General features: G+C 30.4%; 1 protein-coding gene across 9 annotated transcripts in view; it reads left to right on the top strand.

Moving 5' to 3' along the window:
• LOC139489267 (pro-neuregulin-1, membrane-bound isoform-like) overlaps window positions 1-26,783 on the top strand; it is a 60,209-nt gene that overhangs the window by 23,469 nt on the left and 9,957 nt on the right. For 2 of the 9 annotated variants that reach the window (XM_071275521.1, XM_071275528.1), the window contains exons 4-7: window positions 16,089-16,172; window positions 18,752-18,854; window positions 21,615-21,674; window positions 24,738-24,814. In XM_071275521.1, the coding sequence (XP_071131622.1) occupies window positions 16,089-16,172; window positions 18,752-18,854; window positions 21,615-21,674; window positions 24,738-24,814 (324 nt within the window). Of the gene's footprint in view, window positions 1-16,088; window positions 16,173-18,751; window positions 18,855-21,614; window positions 21,675-24,737; window positions 24,815-26,377; window positions 26,446-26,783 lie in introns of all 9 variants that reach the window. The other 7 variants (XM_071275524.1, XM_071275530.1, XM_071275523.1 and 4 more) reach the window with 5 other exon arrangements.

Genomic DNA, 26,783 nt, shown 5'->3' on the forward strand with positions numbered 1-26,783 from the left:
CTTCAGTGATTCCCTGTATAAGCAACCAAATTTTTTCCCAAAAAGGGGGGACCTGCTAGTGGGAATATGGTTAGTAAAACAGTGCAATTTGTTTTAAAAAACCCAGCTCATTTGCAGTTGATCTAAAAAATAGATAAAATATTAGTGACTTTTAGGAATACATGTATACTTTTAAAGTTGGTTATATATTAACTATGAAGTAAGAAAGGCCTTTTTTAAATCTGCATCTATTAAGTGCACAGAGATGTCCCAGAATTTCCCCATGATGGGATGACTGACAATGTATTAATGATAAGTCAAGTGCACAGATATGTCCCAGAATTCTACCTGATGGGTTGACTGACAATGTGTTAATGATAAGCACCTTTATATACAAAATTAGGCTTAAGTGATGAATATACATTGCAGAACTGCAGCGCAGACCATGGAAACTATTTGATCAAAGGGTTACTAGTTTAGATGTTTATATTCTTTAAGAGATCCTGGTGTGTAGTGAAATAAAGCACATTACTTGTCATAATTAGGGTCAAGGTGGTGTGATATAAACACTCATTTAATTACTAGTAAATATATATATCTTTTTATCAAAATTTTTGATATACTAGGGTATTGACCTTAAAATATTTGTCTTTGGATGGTGATGTGCTATAAGTTCTTCCTGAATAAGAATTTAATATAAGCCGCGGTTAATTGATAAAAAAATTCCCTACACCATCATGCAGCAGTGGCAGATTCAGGGGGAGGGTTCGGGGGGGTTAGACCCCCCTTTTCTGACGATCAATGCATTTAAATTGGGATATATAGTTGGAACCCCTCCCCCTTTTATAAATGGCGTTGCTGGATCCGCCGTGTGCAGAGCAACTAATGTATAATACAGTTTGTACATAGATGGCGAGTAAACTGATAGGGAGGGACTCATGCTGTCAGATATACCAAATTGATAATAGTGCCAACCACCTTCAATGGTATGAGCTTAATAATAATTGGCATTAATAATCAACTGAATTTTTTATTTAAATGAATGTGTATTACAATTATAATGACTTTTTTTCCCAGATTAAATGTTTCATAATAATAATCCTTCAGTATTAATTCATTGCTGACAGTACAAAGACCACTGGTTTCTACTAACATGCGTAAATAAGTAGATTACGGTTCACCCAGTACAAACATTAGTACTGTAATAAGTACTAGATAAGTAAATTGTACTACCACTAATATACTTGTTTATATTGTGGTTTAAGTGGCTTTTTTTAAATTTGTTTATGTTTAGTTAGTACAAAAGCAGATTATTTACTTGCAATTTCATTTGTATTTTTTGTTTTTATGCCCCACCTACGATAGTAGAGGGGCATTATGTTTTCTGGTCTGTGCGTCCGTTCGTCCGTCCGTCTGTTCGTTCGTTCGTTCGTTCGTCTGTTCGTTCGTCCGTCTGTCCCGCTTCAGGTTAAAGTTTTTGGTCAAGGTAGTTTTTGATGAAGTTGAAGTCCAATCAACTTGAAACTTAGTACACATGTTCCTTATGATATGATCTTTCTAATTTAAATGCCAAATTAGAGTTTTGACCCCAATTTTACGGTTCACTGATAGAAAATGATAGTGCAAATTTCAGGTTAAAGTTTTTGGCTTCAGGTTAAAGTTTTTGGTCAAGGTAGTTTTTGATGAAGTTGAAGTCCAATCAACTTGAAACTTAGTATACATGTGCCCTATGATATGATCTTTCTAATTTAAATGCCAAATTAGAGTTTTGACCCCAATTTTACGGTTCACTGAACATAGAAAATGATAGTGCAAATTTCAGGTTAAAGTTTTTGGTCAAGGTAGTTTTTGATAAAGTAGAAGTCCAATCAACTTGAAACTTAGTATACATGTTCCCTTTGATAAGATCATTCTAATTTTAATGCCAAATTAGAGAATTTATTCCAATTTCACAGTCCTTTAAACATAGAAAATGATAGTGTGAGTGGGGCATCCGTGTACTGTGGACACATTCTTGTTATTGGATGTTGTCAGAATTAAATATAAAAAGGGGGGGGGGGGGGGGGGGGTAACAAAAAATGAGTCAAATATTTTTTTGGTATTACAAAATGCTTTGCTTTATATGTTGATCATAGAATAAAAATTATGGAAATGAGTATGAAGTGCAATTATATAAGAAATTTTGTGGAAATTTAGGGGAAAAAAAGGATAATTAATATTTCAACAGTCTCCCAATCCCTAAAGCCTGTCTGAAAAACTTGTTAAAAAGATTAGAAAAATTTGACTTTAACATATTAGATTCTCTACTTCTTGGAATAAATACCATGGGTAGCTAAGATTTTTATATGTAATTGTATACTGTGACTTTTAATACTTTTAAATATAATTAAGGTCGTTATTTAACTTTAGTAAAAGCTCAAATTTCAAATCATGATTATGCAGAATTTTTGTCAACATTGAAATAACTGGTTAGAATTTCACCTCACAGACAGCAAATCTTAAAATCAGGGAAAGTAGTTTTGTATAATAAAAGATTTTACTTGTCTGACAACAAATATGGCGTGAGAACCCCAACAGAGCCAAAATTGTTACATTACAAAAACTAAAACGAGATCAAATAACATTTCTCTTTCATTGAACACTGAATTTCACTGAGCCTAGGACCCCCTACACAAGTAAAAATACAATACATGGTAAAAGACGTGTCCATAGTACTTTTCATACACAAATATACAATGAAATGTACCTGAAGTGTCATATTGTTTTCTTGTCTCAGGGTAATATTAGCAACGGTTGTAAAATTATCCAAAAAATGGTTCTTCAGTAAAATGCAAAAATAAAAAAAATTAGAAGATAATGTATTATTCAGAGTTGCAATTAGAAATATAAATATGGAATTGAAAATATTTTTTTATAAGGAGAAAAATGTCTTGTAGTTATTTTAAATTTGATTTTAATTTGTTTGCTTATGTTATTGATTGCTATATTTGCTTAATTTAATGTCCAGCAACAAATATTACACATGTGCAAGACGAAAAACAAATAAACAGTACATCTCCTTTTATTCATATCAAATGAGTAAAAATATTTTCTCCAAGTCTTCTGCTTTTCATATGACATATAGCTTCAGATTGTTTAAGTGAAAACAAACACTGCTAATTGCATTTCATCAGCTATCATATTGTTTATTTAAGAAATATAATATTATAATGTAATTCGTTAGCTGTCTAATTGATGTGTAAATATGTAATCTATATTTCTCTGAATTTTATTGATCTATCAGAAGCTGAAAAAATAAACAATATTCTAAAACAAGTAAATAAAAAATCTGCCACATTCTGTATTGTCTATAATTCCCAGCTATTCCAAGTCAGGAACCTGTAATTCAGGGGTTGAAGTTTGTTTCTGTATATCATATTTAATTTTTGTTTATTGTTTATACATAAATCAAGCCACATGTTTTCTTGTTTGATTCTTTTTACATTTGTCATTTCGATGTCTTTAACAGCTTCCTGTTGGTGTGGATTTTACTCATTGTTGAAGGCATTACAATGACCTATAGTTGTTGACTTCTAATTGTCATTTAGTCTCTGGTGGAAAATTTTCTCATTTCAATCAAATCAATTCATTATAAGGTTAAATTTGTTATAACTTATACCTTTTACGCAGTATTATTTATGCCAAATATAAGCAGTCAGATGCTATTTCATATATAGAAGGTAAAACAATAATTCTATTAAATTTACGTTTGCCTTTCAATAGAAAGCTTTGTACCCATGCATTTAAGAATAGACCACCTGCCAAGAGTATAACACCAAGGATATTTTGTACTTTGTTTATATTAATTATGTACTGAAGGACCTAAGATCAGCACACGTCTTTATAAGTACAGTAGATTCCGGTTATTTGCATAGCCTATTTGTCAGACAAAATTATGCAATAAAGCGGAGTATGCTTATATCCGAAATGCCAAATGACAGAGTCAAATAACATCGATAGAACAGATCAGTAAAAGAAATCCCAGAAGAAAGATGACTAACGTCTGTAATCCACATACAATATACTGAATGTTGATTTATTCTAATAAAAATTTTATGTCTACTCTAGTGTCATATGTGTTATTTTATTTTGTTTCTTTAAAATAGTATGTTAATAAAGATTATAAACACATTTAGTTTTAGTTTATTTGCATTCAGACTTTCCTTTACCTGGGATACGAAAATAAACTGTTCTAAAAATAGATTTGTTTCTATGACCCATATGTACAATGTACATTGTTAGGCTTTGATTAAAATAAACTTTTAAACAATACTTCACAGTTTATAATTATTTTAACAATAGATGTGTAATGAATTGCTGTTAATATGCAGTTGGGCACTGAAGTAACAACTTGTTAGTTTCGTATATGCAAAGCAGTAATGGTGGGGCCCTGTACGGGTTAATTGCTGGACACAAGTGTTGAAAGTGAGAAAATATAATAATTTAAAGTAAATGCTCTTTTCATAAAATATTAAAAACAAATGATTGATGTATAAAATTCTTTAACCATATGTAAATGCCCTATAATATTAACATTAATACAGATCACCCCAAGCCCAATAGAGTTCACATTGGTTATGATCGATAATTAGCAGGAGTTTTTGTTTTAAAAATTAACCCCAAATGTAATCTATGGACAATTGTTTAAATCCAATCAATTATATCAATTATTAACACCCTTTGAAATAGAATGGTCAGTGTTTTTACAACAATTATCTGTTTGACATTTTTATGACCTCGAGGCTTAAAATAGAACATGGGAAACTTTACCTGTGTAGACATCGAGGTTTATTTTTAAATCAAATTCCATAATATAAACACGAAAGAAACTGTTTTAAATCTTTATTTCAATAACACAAAAGTAAATATGAAATAATAACGAATATAAGGATGCATTCAAGAAAAATATACTTACCAAATGACCGTTTCCGGTCAAAAATCTTGTCAGTTTTAACTAAGCATATCTAGACGGCAATAATTTTCTATGCAATAAACCGAAAGGCCACTTGAAGAGCTATGCATATAACCGGACAATTTAACATTAGATGAATGGGAAATGGTTTTGTGCAGGAGAAAACTATGCAATTAACCGAATTATGCTATTAAGCGGTATGCAATTAAGTGGAATCGACTGTATATTGTTTCAAGCATATCCTGCCTTTCAATAGGATCTTGTGTTGATCAAATATAGTATGACCTTTCTTGCCATTATTTTCCCCTTTAGAGCAGATTTCATTACAACAGTCAATCATTTAATTAAATTGTTGTTGATCTTTGACCTTTAGATTATTTGAAGGACATTCTTTTATTCCTAATGAGATATCATATTTATATTAAATATTTCGGAAGTTTTATTCAGAATATTTTAGTCCTATGTGTTGACTTGGTGTCGGTTGACTCCATTGAAGATATTTTATGATATTTTGATATTACATGTCGTTAGGTGATCCCCCACAAAGCAGTACTTGGTATCTTAAAAAAAAAACATATGGAAGAATGGGATCATTGGTTCTATTTATAAATGTTCTCTTGCTGAGGTTTTGTTTACAAATAAGGCTAAATATAAAATGTCTTGTTCCGGAAGTCTGACAGTTACTATATTTTTCTGCCTTTGTTGAACTTTTTTGTTTTTAATTATTTGTTTCACTCTTTTTACAAATTGTTGCTCTTGGAATTCAATTACATTGATGGTATCTCCTTGCCTTTTTTTGTTTTGACATTTTTGGTTTACAAGAGGATAACGTACTTGGCTGAGATTGAAAGTATGAAAATAAACAGTTCAACAAAATGTCACCTAAACGCTGCAATAATGTTCTTCATATGTAAAGAAGTATCTCATTATATCTATTGACAAAAACTTTATTTTTATGCCCCAACTACGATAGTAGAGGGGCATTATGTTTTCTGGTCTGTGCCTCCGTTCGTTAGTTCGTCCGTCCGTCTGTGCGTCCGTTCACTTCAAGTTAAAGTTTTTGGTCAAGGTAGTTTTTGAAGAAGTTGAAGTCCAATCAACTTGAAACTTAGTACACATGTTCCCCATGATATGATCTTTCTAATTTTAATGCCAAATTATAGTTTTGACCCCAATTTCATGGTCCCCTGAACATAGAAAATGATAGTGCAAAGTTCAGGTTAAAGTTTTTGGTTAAGTTAGTTTTTGATAAAGTTAAAGTTACATCAACTTGAAACTTAATACACATGTTCCCTATGATATGATCTTTGTAATTATAATTCCAAATAATAAGTTTGACCCCAATTTCACGGTCCACTGAACATAGAAAATGATAGTGCGAGTGGGGCATCCGTGTACTATGGACACATTCTTGTTTTCTTTGTAAGACAGCACTATAAAAATTACTAAAGCTGAAAGGTTGATTGTTATTTTATTTGTATTTAAGAACAGACTCATACTAAAGAGTATTAATTCTTATTCATATTTCGCCTTCGGTCTCAAGTAATGAATTAGCTTTACTTCTCTATGAGGGGTGAAGCTTACATATAATATCTCTGTTTAAAGAAACAAACTATATAACCACCTATAGCTGGCCAGTGACCTTGACCCTAGTATATAAGCACCTGTTCCATAATAACTTGTCATTATTTTTCTAGAGGGTTGAAGTGAACACTTCACATAAGTTCTTTTTAGTTATTTTATTTTTATCTTAAATTTGGCAGAAAGTTATTAAAGTTACATTAACTTGTCTACGATGTACGACAAGTTCTAATGTTATTTTGTTATTTACAAATAATAATTCCTCAATTGTCTACGATGTATGACAATTGTTGATGGAAATGAATTTAAAAATTTCTTGTCTACGATGTATGACAAGTGTTCATGGAAATTAATTAAATATTTTATTGTCTACGATGTATGACAATTTTATATATTCATTAAGTTTTTGCCTAATAGCACATTTGTTACTTAATTCATACTCCTGTTTGTTAAACAGGTAGATATTTAAAAGTATTTCTATTCATCTGAAGGTCGTGAGTACTTTTCACAATTTACACGTGTTTTACCTGCACAGGTACACATTTTTGTATTACAATGGCTGAATTTGTTTATGCAAATGTATTGTTTTTGCAAGATGTTTAGAATGATGTTTACACTTACAAGGGTGATGGTTATGATTTTCATCACCTCTGGAATGTTTTAGAAATTAAAGATGATAAATTTAATAGGAATACAAGAGGTATTTTGAATAAATCCTCTTCTTAAACAGTTATAAAACCTAGTAGTTTTATAATAGATCATAATGGCATGGCAATTGGAAATAATTGACAAAGCAACAGAACCTGTAAAAAGTAAGTTTTAAAATCTAGTGTTACTTGTATAACTTCAAAATCTACTTGATTTGTGATTGTTTCTAACGAAAGTGCTGTTGAGATTTAGATAGGCATGTATATTGATACATTTACTATTTATTATTAATGTATTAAAGAACCTGTATGAATCATGAGGTTTGAGACAGTTTCACTGCCTTCAACTCTAGCAGAGTTTGTAGAGAAACCTGCTGCTATATTTGAATTTTTGCCATTAGAGGCTTACTTTAATGAAGATTTAGTTCTAAATTTTGATCTTATCTACTGAATTGATACGGTGTATGTACCTCCTTTTGGAGTATGTGCCATGGCTGATGATAGTCCAGCCGGAGTTGAATTTGATACGTCTTTTGATCCTGCATTAAGGTCTTTTGATCCTGCATTAAGGTTTTCAGAAGCCTTTAAGGCTTCTTTTAGTGAGATTAATGGTCCATTATCTCATCCTGTTTGTTGAACAGTTTAATCATGATTTTGATAAAATCAGGAATATATAAAGTTCTTAGAGGAAATACTATCACACTGAGAACTGTGACAATCCTAGTGTGTCTAGGATAATTAAAAAATCGAAATGGCAATGCCTAGACAGGCCCACTCTGTGGTTTCAAAGATGCAGGAAACCCAGATATACTTTATTAAGGGGTTTATCATCACCCCTATTGTTGAGTTTGCTATTTCTTGTTGTAGGAATGAGCCATTGGATCTTGATAATACAAGGATTTTATTGTAAAATTATATTTGTTTGTTTTACCATGGTTTTCTGGTTAAACCCATAGGAGATGCTCAGAAATATTTAGATGATAAAACTTATTTGTAATTCTGTTGTGATAGTTGCTTTATCACATTTCTAGTTATGATTGCAAAAAGCAAACTTAGTGTTTATACAAAGATTCTTAGCAAATTATAGATTCCTTGGAAGAGGTTCCAGGTCTAGCAATTAATTTACTACCAGCTGTTATGGGAAAGGCAATATCAGTTTTTTAACTGCAGAGGCTCTGTTGGTCAACAGGGCGACTATACTACATGTAGTAGGCAATTCCCTTCATTGAGAGGGAGACGTTTCCAAAAAGGGAACAGAGAATCTCAAAGAGGTCACATTTCTCAACCAGTTGCTATATATACAGTAGATAACTTAAATATTATGATTTGGAAAATGTTACTAATGATCTATTGATATTAGATTTATTAAGAAATGGTTATAAAATTATTTTTAATGATGTACCACAAGGTTTATCCTTTTTGAATTAAATACATTTCACCTTTCATAAGGATGAATTAATTTCAGAAGTCCAAAAATTGATAGCTAAGAGAGCTATTTAAAAGGTTGATCAATCAATGGAAAATCAGTTTATTTCCTATATTTTCTTGGTTCCTAAGAAAGATTGGTCTTCAAGGCCTGTATCTATTTGAAAAATTAAAACAAACTAAGTTTGTGGCTTATCAGCATTTGGAGCAGGACCATTTATCTTTTGTTTAGATGTAATTCTTTAGAATAATTATCTATATATATATATATATATATAGATAGAGCTAACATCTATAGATCTCACAGATGCATATGTAAGTATCATTTATGTTTATATCACAATTTCCTGATTTATGTGGAAAAGACATTGATATGATATTTATGTTTTTTTTTTTTTTTTTTTTTGTTTTGGATTGGCTTCTGCATCAAGAGTTTTTACTAAGGTTTTAAAACCTGTCTATGTATTTATGAAATAATGTCACTTGAAGTATATACATGCTATAGTTTATACATTGATGATTATTTTATTATGGATCAGAGTTTAGATGATTGTATTGTGAATACAGAAGAAGTGGTGCAAATGCTTGATAAGCTGTGCTTCAGAAAAATTTTGAGAAGTTGGTACTCATTCCTTGGAAGCACATTGTTTTCCTTTGTCTCATTATTGATACTGAGCTATTTAAGTTTTTTCTGACAGATGAGAAATGGTAAAATTATCTCCCTTGGGAAATTCTTTTTAAATAGAATTGTGTAACGGTATTATAGATGTTTTACATCATTTATTGGTCTTGTGATGAATGCTTTTAATGCAGTATCTGTGGCATGCATGGGAATGTTACATTGCAGAAACATGGCGAGAAATAATGTTGAAACACTGTATAGTTGTTACAGTGTTTATTATCATCAATAGGTGAAATTTTTTAACAATTTAAAATCAGAAATTAAAAATTTGATTTATAGACCCATCCAAATAAGTTTTTGGGTTGTACCAGATTCCTCTGACATAAGGATTTGGGATCCAAATTTGAAGAAAATGTTTCTGTTGGTAGACGGAGCTTCTTTAAGAGTATGCACTCATTTCATATAGATTTCATAGTATTGTTGGCTATAATATTCTTCTGGAGAAAAAGTTTTAGTCACAGAGAGTTATACAATCAGAAGATACAATTTCAGTAGCTTTTATTATGCAATAGGAGGTGTAACCTCTTTGTCACTTAACATGCTTACTACAAATATTTCATTATTTGGGCTTGGTGTTCAAGAAAGAACATTTTTATCACAGCTCTTTATATTCCTGGTAAGAAAATTTTTGATGCTTATCATATGTCTAAAAAATTTACAGATTCAAAAGGATGTCAATTGAAAGCTTCAGAGATGTTTTTATTTTCATGATCAGAATTATGACCTTATATTTTCCCATCTTTTTCATTGTTGGGGATATTTATAAAGAAAATTATTAGTGATAAAGTTCAGAAGGCTCTTTTGATTATCCTTTTTGGCTTGCTCAGAGTTGGTTTTCTTTGCTAAGACCAATTTTAATTTATTTGCCAGTTAAACTGTTAAGCATAAAAATTAGTAACAATGTTACATACTGAAGATAATGTCTTTCCGTCAGGAAGAGACTTAATTTAACTGTATATTGTAAAAAATTAAAGTGAACCAACACCTGAAGGGTTGATTGTGCAGTAGGGTAAAAACGTGTGTATTATACTCAGAAATCACTTTAATATAAACAGGAGATTTCAGAATCATTTGTAAAATATATTTACACTTCATCTTGGAGACCATGCATCTATAATCAAGCATTATCAATATTTTTTTGAGAAATTTCATTATTTGGTGTGTTCAATTAGAGAACCAATTCCTTATCACCATCTAAAAAGGATGTTAGTCACGGATTATTGAAATTTTTGTAAAACACAAGCTTTTCATATTCAGCATGTTTAATGTGAATTTTTCTTGGTCTATGTTGAAACAGACTTTATCCTTTAAGAAATAGATTTTACTGAATTTGTTTGTTTACTACATGTATTTGTGGAAGGTTGCTTAAACCTGAATCTGCAATTGAAGAGTTAGATACTCTTTCACTTGGGAGATGAATTTAGCGCTATCTTTTTTAAGTTCTTAATATTCATTGGAGTATTTAACATTGAAACTGTCTTTTATACTTGTGTCTTTATTTGCCTTGACTACATCTGCCTTGAAGTACTATCTTTATCAGCTGTAGATTTACATTCTATGTCTTTCATTCAGAGACATGGCACTTTATTTTTTCATATACATGAGTTTTTGAAAAATACTAGATCTGTTAGTTAGTTTACCTAATGAGGTGATCAAAGGTTTTGATAAACCAAAACTTTGTGTTGATTAAGACAATGATTTATCATGTTTTGTGTACAAAATAGGTGAGAGAATTCATCTAAGTCTTTTCGTAAAGTTTAGATAGTTAGAGAGAGTTCTAATTTTATCCGAGGTTTTAAGGTTAACTCATTTGGAGGAACCTCTTCATAAGTGCATTTAGCTTCAGGATGTTCTATTAAGGACATTATGGCAACAGTTTTGTCTGGACATATGGTAAAACTTTTTACAAGTTCTATAACAGGAAAGTAAATAATATCAGTACTAAAACACTTTTCTTCAGTTGTAGTTACTGGATGATCTTGTGATTTTTATCCTTTATTAAATGTTGGCATTTATATAAAAATTGTTTTTAGTTTGTGTCTACACTTTAAACAAGCTAATTCATTACTTGAGACCGAAGGCGAAATATGAATAAGAATGTTCCTTCATCCAAGCATATCTTGGATGTGCAGGATGAAGGTCATTCTTAGAATATGAGCCTGAGGCTCGAAAGTAATTAATTCCCACCCTAGGGATTATCAGTCAGACCCACCCTTTTCCACTGGGTTTTATATTTGGTCGACACAAACTTGCTTTAAATTATGACAAGTTATTATGGAACAGGTGCTTATATACTAGGGTCAAGGTCACTGGCCAGCTATAGGTGGTTATATAGTTTGTTTCTTTAAACAGAGATATTATATGTAAGCTTCACCCCTCATAGAGAAGTAAAGCTAATTCATTACTTTCGAGCCTCAGGCTCATATTCTAAGAATGACCTTCATCCTGCACATCCAAGATATGCTTGGATGAAGGAACATTATTAAGAAGCACTCAGCCTGATTGTTCATTTTAGATCTTTTAGTATTCCACAAAGATGTATCACCTATAATAATTACGGAAAAAACAGAGTAATTGTTCTGGGTAAAGCATGAAATTAATGTTCAGTAGCACAAAACCACAAAGACTGTAATGTTATAAACATTGATTAGTAATGATTTCAACAGAAGTAAACATTATACTATGCCTAACAGGTAGCCATGCTGGAAAGTGTTTTTTTTTTATTGTTCTGCAATATTCTACCTTCTATTAGCATGAATTCAGAAGGTCGATGACTTTAGGGTTGAAACAGTATTCATATTTTAATTTAAGGTGGCTGTTTTTAGACAAAAGTTATATGTACTATAATTCCATACCTACTGAAGGAGAAGTCTTATAGAGATAATTCTAATATTAGTGAATAATTTATGAGAGTTATCAAAATATTCTTCTAACACTGGTAAAACACATTATGAAAGTTATAAAAATATTTCATCATAATACTCTAATTTAAACCTTGCTACATACATTTTAACCTAGGAAAAGTGCTATTGCAACATGACGAAATTGCATTAAATACCAATCAATCAATCAATCAATCAAATAAGTTATCTTTGAACTTTTATGCTTATAACATTTTTTAGATAAATTTAGTTGGTATAAGTCATACTGATAAAAGTTTTGTTGATGTTTAAAGATTTTTGAATTTGAATAAAAAATAAAAATAAGGAGACCTGAGATGTGGTATGATACAATTGAGTCCAAATGAATTGGATTTGAGCAACAAAGGTCATTATGGGTATAACCATCATTACAAAGCAACAACAAAAAAAAAACACAAAGGTAACCACACATCTTCAGTGACTGACAATCATTGTTACAAAGTAATTCCCCGTTACATGAGTATTAGACCTTGTGGTTAGATTTTTGTTGGTATTTTCACTGGAACCATTTTGTATTCAGATCAACAATGGTATTAATCCTTTACACCTGTGGAAGTAGGTTTTCATGTAGATATTGATATATATATATTGGTCATTACGGTGAATGTGTAAGGTTGCTCGATCAGTGAATGAGTTAGGTTGCTGGGTCGGTATACTGATTAGATGTTTCCTGATAGCGCCATAATTAACGACTAAATAAAATTGAATAAGAGAGGATAATAAGACGATTTTTAAACAATTTCCTGAACTGCCATAAAAAGAACTATAATTAAATTACACTTGATCATGGAATATTGGCAGACTATCAAATGATTGGTTAATGGAAGAGCATCATGATGTCCCGTTTACGTTTATTAAGTGCCGATTGCCATCTTTTTCATGTTGATCTTCAATTTGGTAATTCAATCAAAATTGTTTGAACGTATTTAAAACTTGTAATTCATCCAAAATATCAAACTTTTTTAATTAACCACCTTGTACAGATAAAACAGTTGAATATCTGTTAGTCTGATCCATTTGACTGATAGCCTCACAGTTTAATCTCGTCTAGAAATGAACATTTAAAAAAAATTGGTTATGTAATGTTTTAAGTTATTCTTTGATCGTAGATTAATATTCATTCATAATGTTTGATGAACAAAATTCTTTATAATCTTAGTGCAGAATTTATTTTGTTAAACTAGATCATTCACATGGTCAAGGTCAAAGATGATTTTTTAGTATTATGAACTAATTAAAACTCTGATATCCAACTTATTATCTGTGTTACATCGTTTCAATCAGAGATTTGTTAAAATTTTGGAAAACCTAATCATTTTGAAATTTTTAAGACACTTAAAGAAGTAATTAAGTTTCATGATTATGTAGACATCAGAATCATTTTATGAGCACAAAAAATCAAATAGGAACTTTGCATATATAGAAAAAAGAAAAAAGAAAAAAAGAAACAATAAAAAAAGGAAAAATGGAACAATGTACTGTTTAAAAACATGAAAATAGATAAAGTAAAAGAGGAACTTAGGATTTGAGATACAAAAAAATAAGATAAATGAATGTACATTTTAGCATAATCAATACAAATTATGTTAAAACTTTATATTGCTGTGTTTAGGGTAAAAAAAAAGTCATGTTTATTGCTGAAATCTTTGTGAGTTTCAAAAAGAAGGTCATCTTGTTCAAGGTATTTACTAATCTGTGTCATATAAGTAACTTTGCTAATCTTATACTAGGATAGTGTCAAACTAAACAGACCCAAATGTCTATGTTCTTTAAGTTGGTTTGCTGTCTCATCGGAAATTAATAGGGCCATATTTAGATTTATTCAAATAGTTTGAAGCTTAGTATTTTGTGCAATTTGACATTGTGTATTTCCTATTTTTATTGATTAATAGAATTCTATTGAAGGTGTGGTCAGAATAAATAAAAACCATGTTGAAAATAATAAATGCCGTATTATGTGGTTATGAATATGCATACCTTAAAGGCTGAATATGTTACACCAAATTTTATCAGAAATAAATCAAAAGAATTCGACAAATAAGCAAGTCATTATTAGTAAACAAATTATGAGGAAGAAATTCAAATCATATTTTTCGTGATTCAGAGTTGGGATGCAAACTTTCTATTTAACTCAGTTCAACTTAACTGAATTATTTCTGCCTAAACAAACACCATCCTGTTCTAATGAATCTTAATTATTTAAGCCATAGCAATCACCTTCATTTATTATTTTTTTTAAAGAAATTAAAACAATTCCTTCTTAATAAACCCTACCCATGTAAAGTAAAACCTTTCAAAAATTTAAACACTACAGTATGTGTAAAGTATTTTGAAACCAAGGGATTATTACTCTGGAATGATTTAAATAAATTCCTGTAATTGTTTATTTATAAGCATATTTATTTAGATTTATTAAATCGGTGATTAAGATTATAAGCCGAACAGGTGACAAGTAACTTTTGGATTTGTAAAGGCCATGTTGATCAGGAATAATAATTTTGAAATTTTTTCTCTGAGGGCCGAAGGAAAATGGGTACAATGCAACAGATTATTACTAAATCAGTTATGAACATTACAAGAACCTTTAAAATCAATGAACACCAGAATAAGACAGGAAATGGCAATAACACAAATGAAGACTTGGGAAGAAACAGAACTAAAATTGTGGAACACACTTGTTTTTTTGAAGTTCGTAAATTCATTTCAGGTATGCAATAACAATTTCATGAAAATTTATTGATATAGTAATTGTTCATTTTTGTCTGCTAGCATTTACAGACTTTCTGAACAGTTAAAAAAATTGTATGTCCAAATAGCTATGAAGACCTCTTTAATACAAGGCACAAGCACCAAGAAGGTTGAAAGGCAATTACTTTTTACAACAGTGGGTTATCTCCCTTGGAATTTGTTGACTACTTTTGGGTGGTTATTTATAGGCTAACGTATTGGAGGTCCACTGCTATGTTAATTTACATATCAATTACAAATTTCCTGCAGACTCTACAGTGTAATTATCTTTCATTATTGAACAATGTGCATTTAATTTGTTGCACTAGTAACAATAGAAAATTTTTTGTGTGGCGATCCCTTTATATATGAAACTACCAAATAATGTGGACTTTTTTTGTATTGTAAAAGATACTTCTATTTTGTTATGTTAGTCAGTAGAAGTTATTTCATCTGTTATTGTTATGTAAGTCTGGGTTTCAAGCACTTAGATGTAAACACTATGTAAAGTTTCAGAATACGGAAACAATAGGGAGGAAATAAATGTCCAGTAATCCATTGTGTTCCCAATATGTAAATGAAGATAGCACTGATTGACCGTTTATCCATTAAAACAGACTCTGAAAAGATTAAGTTTGCTATTACTCAGATCGTTAATTAGTTTTTACGGAAGGAAAGTACATCAGTGCATTGCATTACAAGAAGGTAATCAGACTATGTAATGTCTGGTGGTGTATTGCTAGTAAATGAAGCACGGAGAAGACAACACCGTACACGTGCCTAGCAGATACTGGGTGTTAACCTGCTACGGCTTTGTGGTTTCAGGTTCTTGGGTGGCCTATTATTTCTTACTTTATTGTCTGCTTCTAAAGTGAACTTTTTTTTGCTGCACAATTCATTGTATATCAGATTATTTGATTATTTTTTGGGCATTTTTTTGCTTTAATCGATGATTTGTTTTATTATTTGTATTCTTTTCCTGTTTAAAAGGTTTCTTTCATAACAGTAGCATCCGTCTTTATTTACAAAGAAGATGTCTTTTTTTCATTTTTAGATCCAGGATTTTCAAAAGATATTTATCATCAAATATTCTTTTTGGCACTGCATGAAAATTATTTTATTTTTGTTGATGTTGTCTGCACTATGCTTATTTCTTTTATTTCATAACTGTACAGTCAAGAAAAAACCTAAAAAGCCTTCAAAGAATAAAAACCCTAAGAAAACTACAACACAAAAACCAGCCATTGAAATAAACGAGGGTAAGTGTAATTGTCATTAGAGTATTTCCTTTCTTGTTTTGTTTTATTTTGTGCACTTTATATGTTTTATTCCAAATTTATATTTGCAGGTGTATCAATCATTGTCAATATTACATCAAGATCTATATATCTTAAGATTTCTTTGTTAAAACAGCCGAGTTAGCTGTCAATAGTCCATTTGCCAATTAACTGATGTGAATCCATTATTTCACAGTTTTTAAACAAATTACTTCCCTTTGTCAATTGTAGACTGGTTCTGTTCCGGAGGCTTTTGTCCACACAAGGAATGTTGACATTGATAAAACTGCATTTACAGCAGATTTCAGTCAGTATGTAGCTAATGGTAATATCTTTGGTTAGCTTGCTTGTTAGCTGAACCGTGAAGTCATTGTTAGGTAAGGTAAACTTCCCTCCTTTAATAGTAGACTAGCCCAACAGATAAAAAATCTATCTCTCTGTAGGACTAAGCTAATTTAAAAGGAGGGTAGTATACCTTACCTAACAATGACTTCACGGTTCAGCTAACAAGCAAGCTAACCAAAGATATTACCATTAGCTACATACTGACTGAAATCTGCTGTAAACCAACTTTTAGTGAAGATTTACTTATGATATCAAAAGTTTTATGCTTTAAACAACAAATTAAATGTAATTAAAAGATTTGAAAAACTTAAAAGTAACACACATTAAGCACAGATAAATTTACTCTTTTAGCTAGCCCTACATTGTCAATAAAAATATAGGTTCCTCCTTAGCAAGACTACTTAAAAAGGGGTCTCTTATTACAGAATCAATGTACAAGAATTAGCAAACAGACTATTATGTTTATAAACATTCGTAGTTGGCATTATTTCTCCACAGGTTGGACCCAAACACCAAAATGGTAATACCGATTACCCTAAATTGGATATAAGTTACTGTGGGCATGAATGGGCATTATATTTTGTTGGGGAAATTTATCTTTAATGTGCCTGAAGTGATCACATATCTACTACTGAGGATTTTTGCAGATTTTATAGATTATATATAATTCAGTCAACTTTAAGCAGCTTTGTTGCATGTTAACATGCAAATAAATTCTCTAAAACACATAAAATACTAACATCATTTTCATTTTAATGATATTTCAAATTATTAGTCAAAAATAATGTGAGGCTTTTCCCCATTTAAATTGTTTATTGTTATGAAATTACTAGGAAAATAAATTAAAATGTGGAAATAAATAAAAAAGGATAAAAATAGATATAGCAGACCTAAAGTTTAAATGATAAAAATATTTAAAAAATAGATAAGTAAAAATAATATGAAAAATATTAAAAATATCTTAACCTGTTTATATTGGGTTTAAAAGAGTGAGACATGAAACCTTTAAAACAGAAATTGTTTATCTTGGACTAAAAAGTGATACATAAAATGTTAAACCTGGAAACCATTGAACCAGTGTTTGAATACCTATGCTGTGAATCAGTTTATGGTAACTTGAGCAAGTTACAACTTTTATACGAACTTATTTTTAGCTTTCGATGATATAAAAATAAAAGTCTGTTGAATATGTTTTCGGGCGGGGGCGTGATTTAGAATGCAGAGTACTATATGCTTCCGCCTACCCGAGTGTTAGTTTACATATTTAAACTATTCATTCAGTTTTATTGAATGTTGACTCAAGGTGAATTAATATGTCAAATTTACCTTCTTTAATAAATATAAAGATAAGCAGACACACATTTAATGGCTAGAAAAATTGAAATAAAGCATCTTTGTTTTGACTCTTTTATTTTCCTATTGGGTGGGGATTGACTTAAGGGCTAATTTATCATTATTTTTAAGTAATGACTAAAGTATGTTTCTTAATCATGTTTAAAAGGAAGACCGTGTATCTCAATTTAGGAACATTGTTGGAATTTTAAATGGTGCTTTTATTAATTTATTTATTGATAGGGCAGTGTGAAATTATGAGTCTTTAAATAACCCAAACTTGAAATTGTCAGACTTTCAAAATATTTATATACCAATAGCTATTTCCTTTTGATTAATTTGCACAGAATTAGAACAAATGTCTAATGCACAAGTCTGATGCTAGGTGTCAAATTAAAATATGTCCTGTGGTCTCAAACATTAAAAAAAGTCCCTTAAATGTTTGACAAATGCTTGTTCACCATGAGTAAAGAAAAATTGTGAATAAACTCAGACTATCATTGATCTGTAATCAGCACAAAACTCTGCATACAAAAAGCTTAGATATAACTTAAGAAAATTACTGATAAGGTTCTCAACTCGGTACAGCCACACAAGCATGGGGTTAAACTAGTTTTAGAGTGGTCTTCCAAAATTCTCCCTATTCCCCAAGTATAGTTCAAGTTGTCTATTGTTGCCAAGACGTGCAGCAATGATTGCAGAGTATCTGAAGTCTACTTAAAAATTATTGAGTGTTTTATGACTGTTAAGGTATATTATAATGCTTCTCAAAGCAATAGTTATTTCAAAGTTATATATAACCGTAAGTTACAAAACTGTGTACTCTCTAGTTGATCATATGGATATCCAACACAAAAAAATAGTTTTTTTTTTTTTTATTTCAGTGAGACCTACATTATTTTATAAATGTCCACCGAAATATGATGGTAAATGTTTTAACGGAGGCACGTGTGAAATCATTGCAGATTTAGGGATACCAAGATGCCGGTAAGTGTACTTACACAAATATCGTAACAGTTTGATGATAAAAACTTTTTATAAGCTATACAATTGATGATTTCTGTTTAGAATTAAAGTAGTCTGGATTAGAACTGATTAGACTATGTTGACAGATTTGTAAATGTTTTTGGATTTTTTAAAAAATATAATCTTAAAAATTCAGAAATTTTTAGGGAAAAAAAAAGAAAAAGTTTCATTGAGATAAAACTTTGGCTTTCATGAGAGCCAGTCATGATTCATTCATGCTGTTTCTATTTTTTAGGCTTCGTTTCAATTTGTGATTCCTAAATCTGTTAAAATATTTTGATATTCTGATGTGGCATCCATGTCTTTCTGATAGTATGATAATATAACCAATGATCACCTAATTACGACTGCTCCTCGTCTATTGATCTCATTGTTGTGTCTGTGTAAGTGACAAAGCTAGCCAATAATAATAACCGAGACATATGCAGCTTTTATACCTTTATCAATAAAACTTTCATGCTTTCCTATCCATTACGATTTATCTACCCTAAAACCATTGCTATGTACAGCCAATTATTGCTTATCGTTGCAAACTAATCCGGCTTTTGAGCATAAATGATTACATTCGGGTGATAAATTCTGTATATCAGATGGTATATTATTTATTGACTGTATTTTGTACTAGTTTTGTAGTCTGGGTCTGTTTATAACGCCAGTCTTATAAATTCTTAAGACAAAATAGGTAGATACTTGTAATGGTGTTTTGAGGTCAGAGCATTAAACATGGATATTTTTTATTTGTATATTTTTAAGGAATTTTCCTAACTTTAGAGGACAATTTTAATGGCTACATGGCACACAATGTAGTTTTGTTGTTGGAATTTAGACATTTAAAAAAAAACAGTAGAACTTTTCTGTTTGGTAGAATTTTCATTACATTGTATACAATTAAAACCGTATAACAGTTGGGAATTTGGTCAGTTCATTCACAGCTTTGTGGTATCCAAATCAATATTACTATTGGTTACTTCATCTTAGATTAAATTCAATTCTGCTTAATCAAATTTATCCGTGAATTTTTATGCATGGTTGTTTTGAACATACAATCTTTATAGTCTTTCATACTTTTGTGCACTTTTTATTCCAATCTCTTCCTAAATACTGACTGAAATCTATGAAACCTTGTAGCTTGTTTTTTTGTCCTATTAAAGCCTGTATATATTTTGTGCAATGTTTAATTCTAATTTTTGAATACAAACATTTTTTTTTAGTTCCCTTAGTACAATGATAGTACTTGACAACATTTTCAACATGGGACATAACTCCTCCTAAACCACTTACAGTTACTGCATTTCAATGATTTTTCTCATACACTCTTTCTTACATATTATTATATCCCCTATTGTTTTGCAGACAGTACATTGAACTATAATTGCTGATATCCACCTGATTTGAACTCTGGTGGATCATAATTGTCTCATTGGTTATTATTCATACCATCTCCTAATGTTTATATTGTTTCAGTCATAGATGAATTTAAAACTGTATGAACATAATCTATCTCCTCAAAGACAAAAGTACTTCTATAGTTCATTCTTTGATTGCTAATGTACGGTTTAGAGATCATCATCTTGTGGTAAGAGTGGGTTTTTGAAAAAAGTTTAAATCGGTAATAACTGTCTTTATAGATGTGAGTGAGTTGGCACTTCAAAACTTATAAAATCTGAGTTTGTTGTTTGTCATGAAAGGGAGTGAAAATAAAATTGAACAGAGGACTTTGATTAAAACTTGTATTAGCTACAGCTGATCTAAATTAATTATCCTTAAAGTCAGTGCATCTACCCACAGAAAGCTTCAAAGTTTCAGAAGAGAAAATCCCCCAAAGATGTTTTTGACAGGAAACTGTAGATTTCTTCACAATTTTAATTAAATCAAAAGCATTATTAGTAAAAAGGCCTTACAGATAGTTATACGAGATATTGATCACAATCTTCTTCTTATCAAACCCCCATTATCATCATGCTGTTAATCATTTCTGTAACACTCTGTTTACTTTTCAACGTTTTCAACAAATTGGCCAATTTTCTTGGCTCTGATAGAGTTTATATATCAATACCACTAAGTTATTGGGTATAGTTTTATTGATCTTTGTATCGTATAAAACAGATGCTGTCTACAACCCCTTTATTATTGGAATCGGTCCAGGATATTCGGTTTATACTAAAATCCTCTCTGGCGGGGATTCTGTAAATGTCTTTTAGTAAGTCAATAATATTTTGTATTTGAAGAAGTTATGGAATGTTTCCGTCACCTGTCAGACTCACTATAGCAATTCTGAAGCATTAATTCAATAATGGGAGAGGTCGGGATCTGTAATATGAATACCAGTTTTCTTATTTGTCCATCAGAGGGATATTATATTGTTAGGCAGACGCATTAAGAAGGTTTCTATGATGTAACCACTTTCAAGATCAGACAAATTTTCTTGGAAAGTGAAAATTGTGTCTTTTTGTTTTCTGTTACTCTCTTGTCACATGTCAGCAGTACTAAAGATTACAAGTAATCAAATGTAGTCTAAAAATTTTACACGATTGAATTGACTCACATTTACAGATTTTCCTCACCCAAAAAGCAAGCAAATTCACCCCCCCCCCCCCAAAAAAAAAATTAAATAAAAACAAACAAAAATGGAAGAGAGTTATTTTTAGGGCAATTCAGAGGCAAAATGATAAAGATATTTAACTGAAGAAGTTGTTCATTTTTTTCATTGCTTACTATCAGGAATTCTATCGAGAGAGGAGATTCGATAGAAAATATAACCAAAAACTGTTGCGTGTACATGTAAGATAATTCACTGTATTGCATGATCATTGTCTATTTGTATAAACAGGATTGGATATTTTATTTTTTTGTGTCTCCCTACACATTCAAGCCTGTCATATCAGATAAAGATATTTATTTCATTCTACCTGTCTCTTATAAGTTATATATAGGTATACACTTTTTAAAATAAAATGTTCCGAAGAAAAACCTATCCTGGTTTAAACTTTTTTGAATTATTCATGAACAAAAGACTGCATATGTAAGCAGTCCTGTACCCAGAGGGGAACAGGGTAGTTGTATTAAACTCTCCCTTTTAAAACCTTTCAGAATAATTTATAAAACGCCAGAATATCTCGTACATTGGCTGCCTGTAGCCAAGAGGAGGATATGGTGGGTGTAAAACTCCTCCGTTTACATATCCATTTATGATTATACATCAATAAAACCATATATAGTAAGCCTTGGGTAAATGTAATGAAACAAAATTATGAACATAGATTGGGAATTTATTTTAATTCATGATGGTGGGAGTGATCCTATCATGTATGCTAATTTTAAAGTGTTGAATTCTGATAAAAACCACAGAAACATTAAAAAGTTTCAATAGAGACCAATGATATATGGAACAAACTTGACAAATAATGCAAGATATGTCTGTTACTCCATATTGTTACCAATATAAGTTCCCTTTTTTATGTTTTTAAAAGTTGCTATGCCTTGATACTTAACATTTTATCTATTTCAATTATTTAAAAATAAAGTCACATTTTGCTTATAAAGCCATGCAATCGTTGAAAAAGAATAAGATATTGATAAACCCTAAAGCATGCATCTTTATATTATTTAAATGGTTTCAGTTTAAATTTCAAAAATAAGTTTTGTTGTAAATTTTCAGACCAAATTTTGTAAAAAAATTTATACTTGCATGTGATATTTTTGAAGATATATTTATATCTTATTTGAAAAAAATTACTGTCATTACTGTTGTGATTTACTGTATTATCAGTTATTTTTTTTTTAATTTACTGTATAATTAATATGAATATAAGATAAGAAACAGGTGGTGAGACAGCAAGCCATAAATAAAGGCATAAAAAGGTACTTTGAGAGGTCAACAATCTCTTATCATGGTCTCTTTTGTCAATCTCTGTGCAGTTCTTGACATGATTCTTATAGTTAGAGAGATACAAATGTATAAAGAGGAAATTAGTTTATATGTCTGCAAATTTACCATGAAACCATCAATGAACCCCCCTTGTTATGACGATCAATGCACCCCCCCCCCCCCCCCCTTTTTATGGCTGGATCCCCTGTGAAAAAAACCAGATTGTCTTGATGGATTGACCTCTCAATATATATAACTAGATGAAATTTTGTGTTTAGATTGCTGTCTTTTTTATGCTAACTTATTTTATTCTTAACAGAAGGGAAACCTATTTATCATATTCTAACTAGTGCTAAGAAGTCATATCTTATCATGCTGCTATTGGGAGGCAAACATCATATCATTTTAGATAATTTAAGATATATAGGTTTACTGTGTCCTCTAAATAGTTCAAAGATAGGAATTTGATTTAGTGGTTATTTTTTCATTATTTCATTTTATTTAAGAACTTTATCTAAAAACTTTTATGGAAAAAAGTGTTAATGTAGTATTTTAATCATAATGAAAATCAAATTGTAGTACCGGTACTAAATCAGAAAGGAATACATAAGTTTTAAGAAAATGTAGAATGTACTTGAAATGATATAATGATTTCATACATAGAATGCATTTGTTTCTAACCCGAAATTTTGTCATCTATGACTATCGTTTAGTAAACGTTGAGCTGCTAGAAACAAATACATCGTTTAATAAACTTTATCGACCCCGCATAGTCAGACAGAAATAGATTACACTCACGCACTGTAAACAAACAGGTAAAAGTCCAGGAAATAAATAACCAGGACTTTGCGAAAACAACACGTGCTCGTAATTATTTAAATGACAGATGCAGAAACAAATATATCGTTTACACGTCTCAACGATAAACGATCAACGACTACGAGACTATTTTGCGCGTACATCGTTTACGTGAACGATGTCAACGTTGACCAAAAAATGTAAGAAACAAATGGATTAAACGACTACGCGCGTAATCGTTTACATCGTTTAGGTTAGAAACAAATGCGCTCATAATGTCATTGTACATTTAAAACAGTTTGAAAGAAGACCTTTAATATAATCTATTTAATATATTGCTACTTTTTTTTACTTCCACTTTTTAGGGCAATTTGGAGCTTGACATATTGTCTCCCCTTTCCATTGCTGAAGACTGCATGTTGACCATTGTTGTCTTTTGGTTTTTCTATGTTGTTCTATTGCTGTCTCATTGATATTCACCCAGTATCTCCTTTTATCCATATGATTTATTGTAATTAATTCATCTTGGTATAGAATGCAATGGAATAGTCCTAAAAGTTATACTGATTATTATTGATTTTTAAGGAGGCAGATCTAGGTTAAGGGAAATAACTCTGAAAATCCTCAGTACGTTTGTGTCAGCCATTTTCATAAATATGTTCTAAGCTTCTGGGATACATAGATTATTTCCAATCTGTTTCAGGTAAATGCTTAAAATGTATTGACAAAACTTGGCTTTTACAAACACGTACATTACTGATTTAAAGAGTTATCTCCCTAAACCAAGGCCTACTCCCTTAAATCACAAAAAATCTTTAAATAATGAAAAGATCAGGGTAACAAAATCTGCAAAAACCCTTACAATGAAGTATAATATGGATTCATTTATTTTTTTATATATAAACCAATTTTCTAGGATTGAGGAAAAATAGTTTTTTTCTTTACAAATATTTGATTTTGTGGTGTAAACAATTAAGTCTATAGATAATGTGTACTTCTTGGAAAAAGTAAATTTGTGATTAACATATATGAAATCCACAAAAACTGAATCCACAGTAATACACAATATGCATCCATCCTTATGATACAAAAAACAACAACATTAGTACCATATTAATTTGTTTGTGATTTTACAAGTTGAAGAATGTTATTTCTATGATTTTGCCACTGGTTTTTAGCTGCCCGGATACGCACACAGGTGAGAGATGCGAGCAGAGGAGACTACCAAAGAACATTCCAGCTATAGAGGACTGGGGTAGGATACCCTACAGTTTTAGCATTCAAGTTCACCCTGTTGCTATGGTTTTCTTTAGCATGGCATGCATTATTTTCAAAATTGTTCATATTTTTAAAATTTTATTTTTGTGATAGGTTGATGTCTATATTATTTAAGTGGTTTAAAGTGATTGCGGAATTAATCAACTCTTTTAAATATTTATATTTTTTTTTACAAATTTTAATACATATGATGAAAATTCCTGTTCAGTTTTAACATTTTTTGAATGAATTATATGAAAGGAATAATTATTAATTAATTAATTAAGAACCAATTTGATAACTTTGAAATGCTCATATAACCAAAATTAACCTTGCCTGTTAAATCAAATTTTCATATGCAGTTTGCATGAAAATACAAATTAAAAGCATGAAAAAGTATAAAATTTCCCAATACTAATAATTCAAGCTAGAATGACAGAGTTAGGATATGAAATTTTGTATGCATTTTTTCTCATAAAATTGTTTGAATGACTGCATTAGCATGAAATTTTATGAAAATTTAATGGACAAATAAAATGACTGAATGTGAAGCTGAAGTAGATCATAAAATTGTTTTATTTTATGGAAAATTCATTTAGACATATTGAATTATACTGTAATGTCCTAAAACCAGCAACTATAGTTAGTTGAAAAATATGCATAATGAATATACTGCTGAAATTTAAAAAAAAAATGTGTGTGAAATATATCAATTTAATAAAGTAAACAGTTAAAACTATTAAAACTATTGTATGTCCTTATTTTTCTAAGTCAGTCTTAATTTGAAAGACCACTTTATTTATCTTGATTTGAAAGACCACTTTATTCTGTGATTTAAGAGACCAGTATATTTCTTGTTTTAAGAGACCAATTATTTTTAGATAGTTAGTCCCAGGAAGATAACTTCTAAAATATAGGCTGTGGCAATTAAGTTCTTTAATGGAATTTTAACATGCATGTTTTGTTAAGTTGAACTTAAACAATAGCTAATGAACTTGAATGCAGATAAGCGCCGACTGGAAAGCTTACAGACAGAGGACCACTATAATATCCCAGCACCTATCACATAATACCAATTCCAAATACTTTGGATGGAGTTCAAGATTTCTAAAAGATTTTTTGGATGAAGTTCAAGATTTCTAAAAAGGAAAAGATTTTAAATATTTTTTAAATAAAACTGTTAATTAACAGAAGGAAAAATTAGAACGATGCTTAATGAAAGTTTTCTTTGGTGGTCAGGTATTTTACATCTAAATTTGTAGAATTGGTATTAATAATTATATTGCTTATGTTTGCATATTACTCTTGCCAGATGTCTGCACTGTATTAATGCACTTTTGTTATGAAGTTCAGGAATATGAATGGTGTTTGTTGCACTTTTGGTTGAAAAGTTTCAGACCATATTAATGTTTCGCAAAAAAAATAATTGTGAAAATTGTGGAAGAAAGAAAAATGAACAACAGCCATAATTTCTGGACTTAATAATAAAATATTTTCTCATTCTTCTTGATTTTGATTGGTTTTTATTTAATATCTGAACTTTTTATCTCCCACCTGATAGGTGTCCCGCCACGCACCAAGGGGACCGATGCGAGTACAGGAAATTGATTTTTGGCAAAGTAGCATCCAGTAGGTATATTATACATATGGCAAGGAATTAAACATAGATTTTAATTAAACAGGGATCATAAACAAATCTTATAAATTTTAAATTTAATTTAACTTTGAAATTAAAGAGATGGAATATCACATTTCAATTTTAAATTTTTATGTCTTCCCGACATAGATGTGTGTGGAGACGCATTGACTTCACCTGTCTGTCTGTCTGTCTGTTAGTGCATAATCTACAGACCTCATTCCACATGTAGATGTGCACCATGTGGTTTTTTTTATTACTACAAAATTTTTGGGGTATTCCATGGCAAAACATGGATTCTGACAATTTTATATTTTGGGAAGGTTGTCAA

The sequence above is a fragment of the Mytilus edulis genome, chromosome 9, assembly GCF_963676685.1.
Source record: "Mytilus edulis chromosome 9, xbMytEdul2.2, whole genome shotgun sequence".
In the NCBI taxonomy this organism is placed as follows: Eukaryota; Metazoa; Mollusca; class Bivalvia; order Mytilida; family Mytilidae; genus Mytilus; species Mytilus edulis.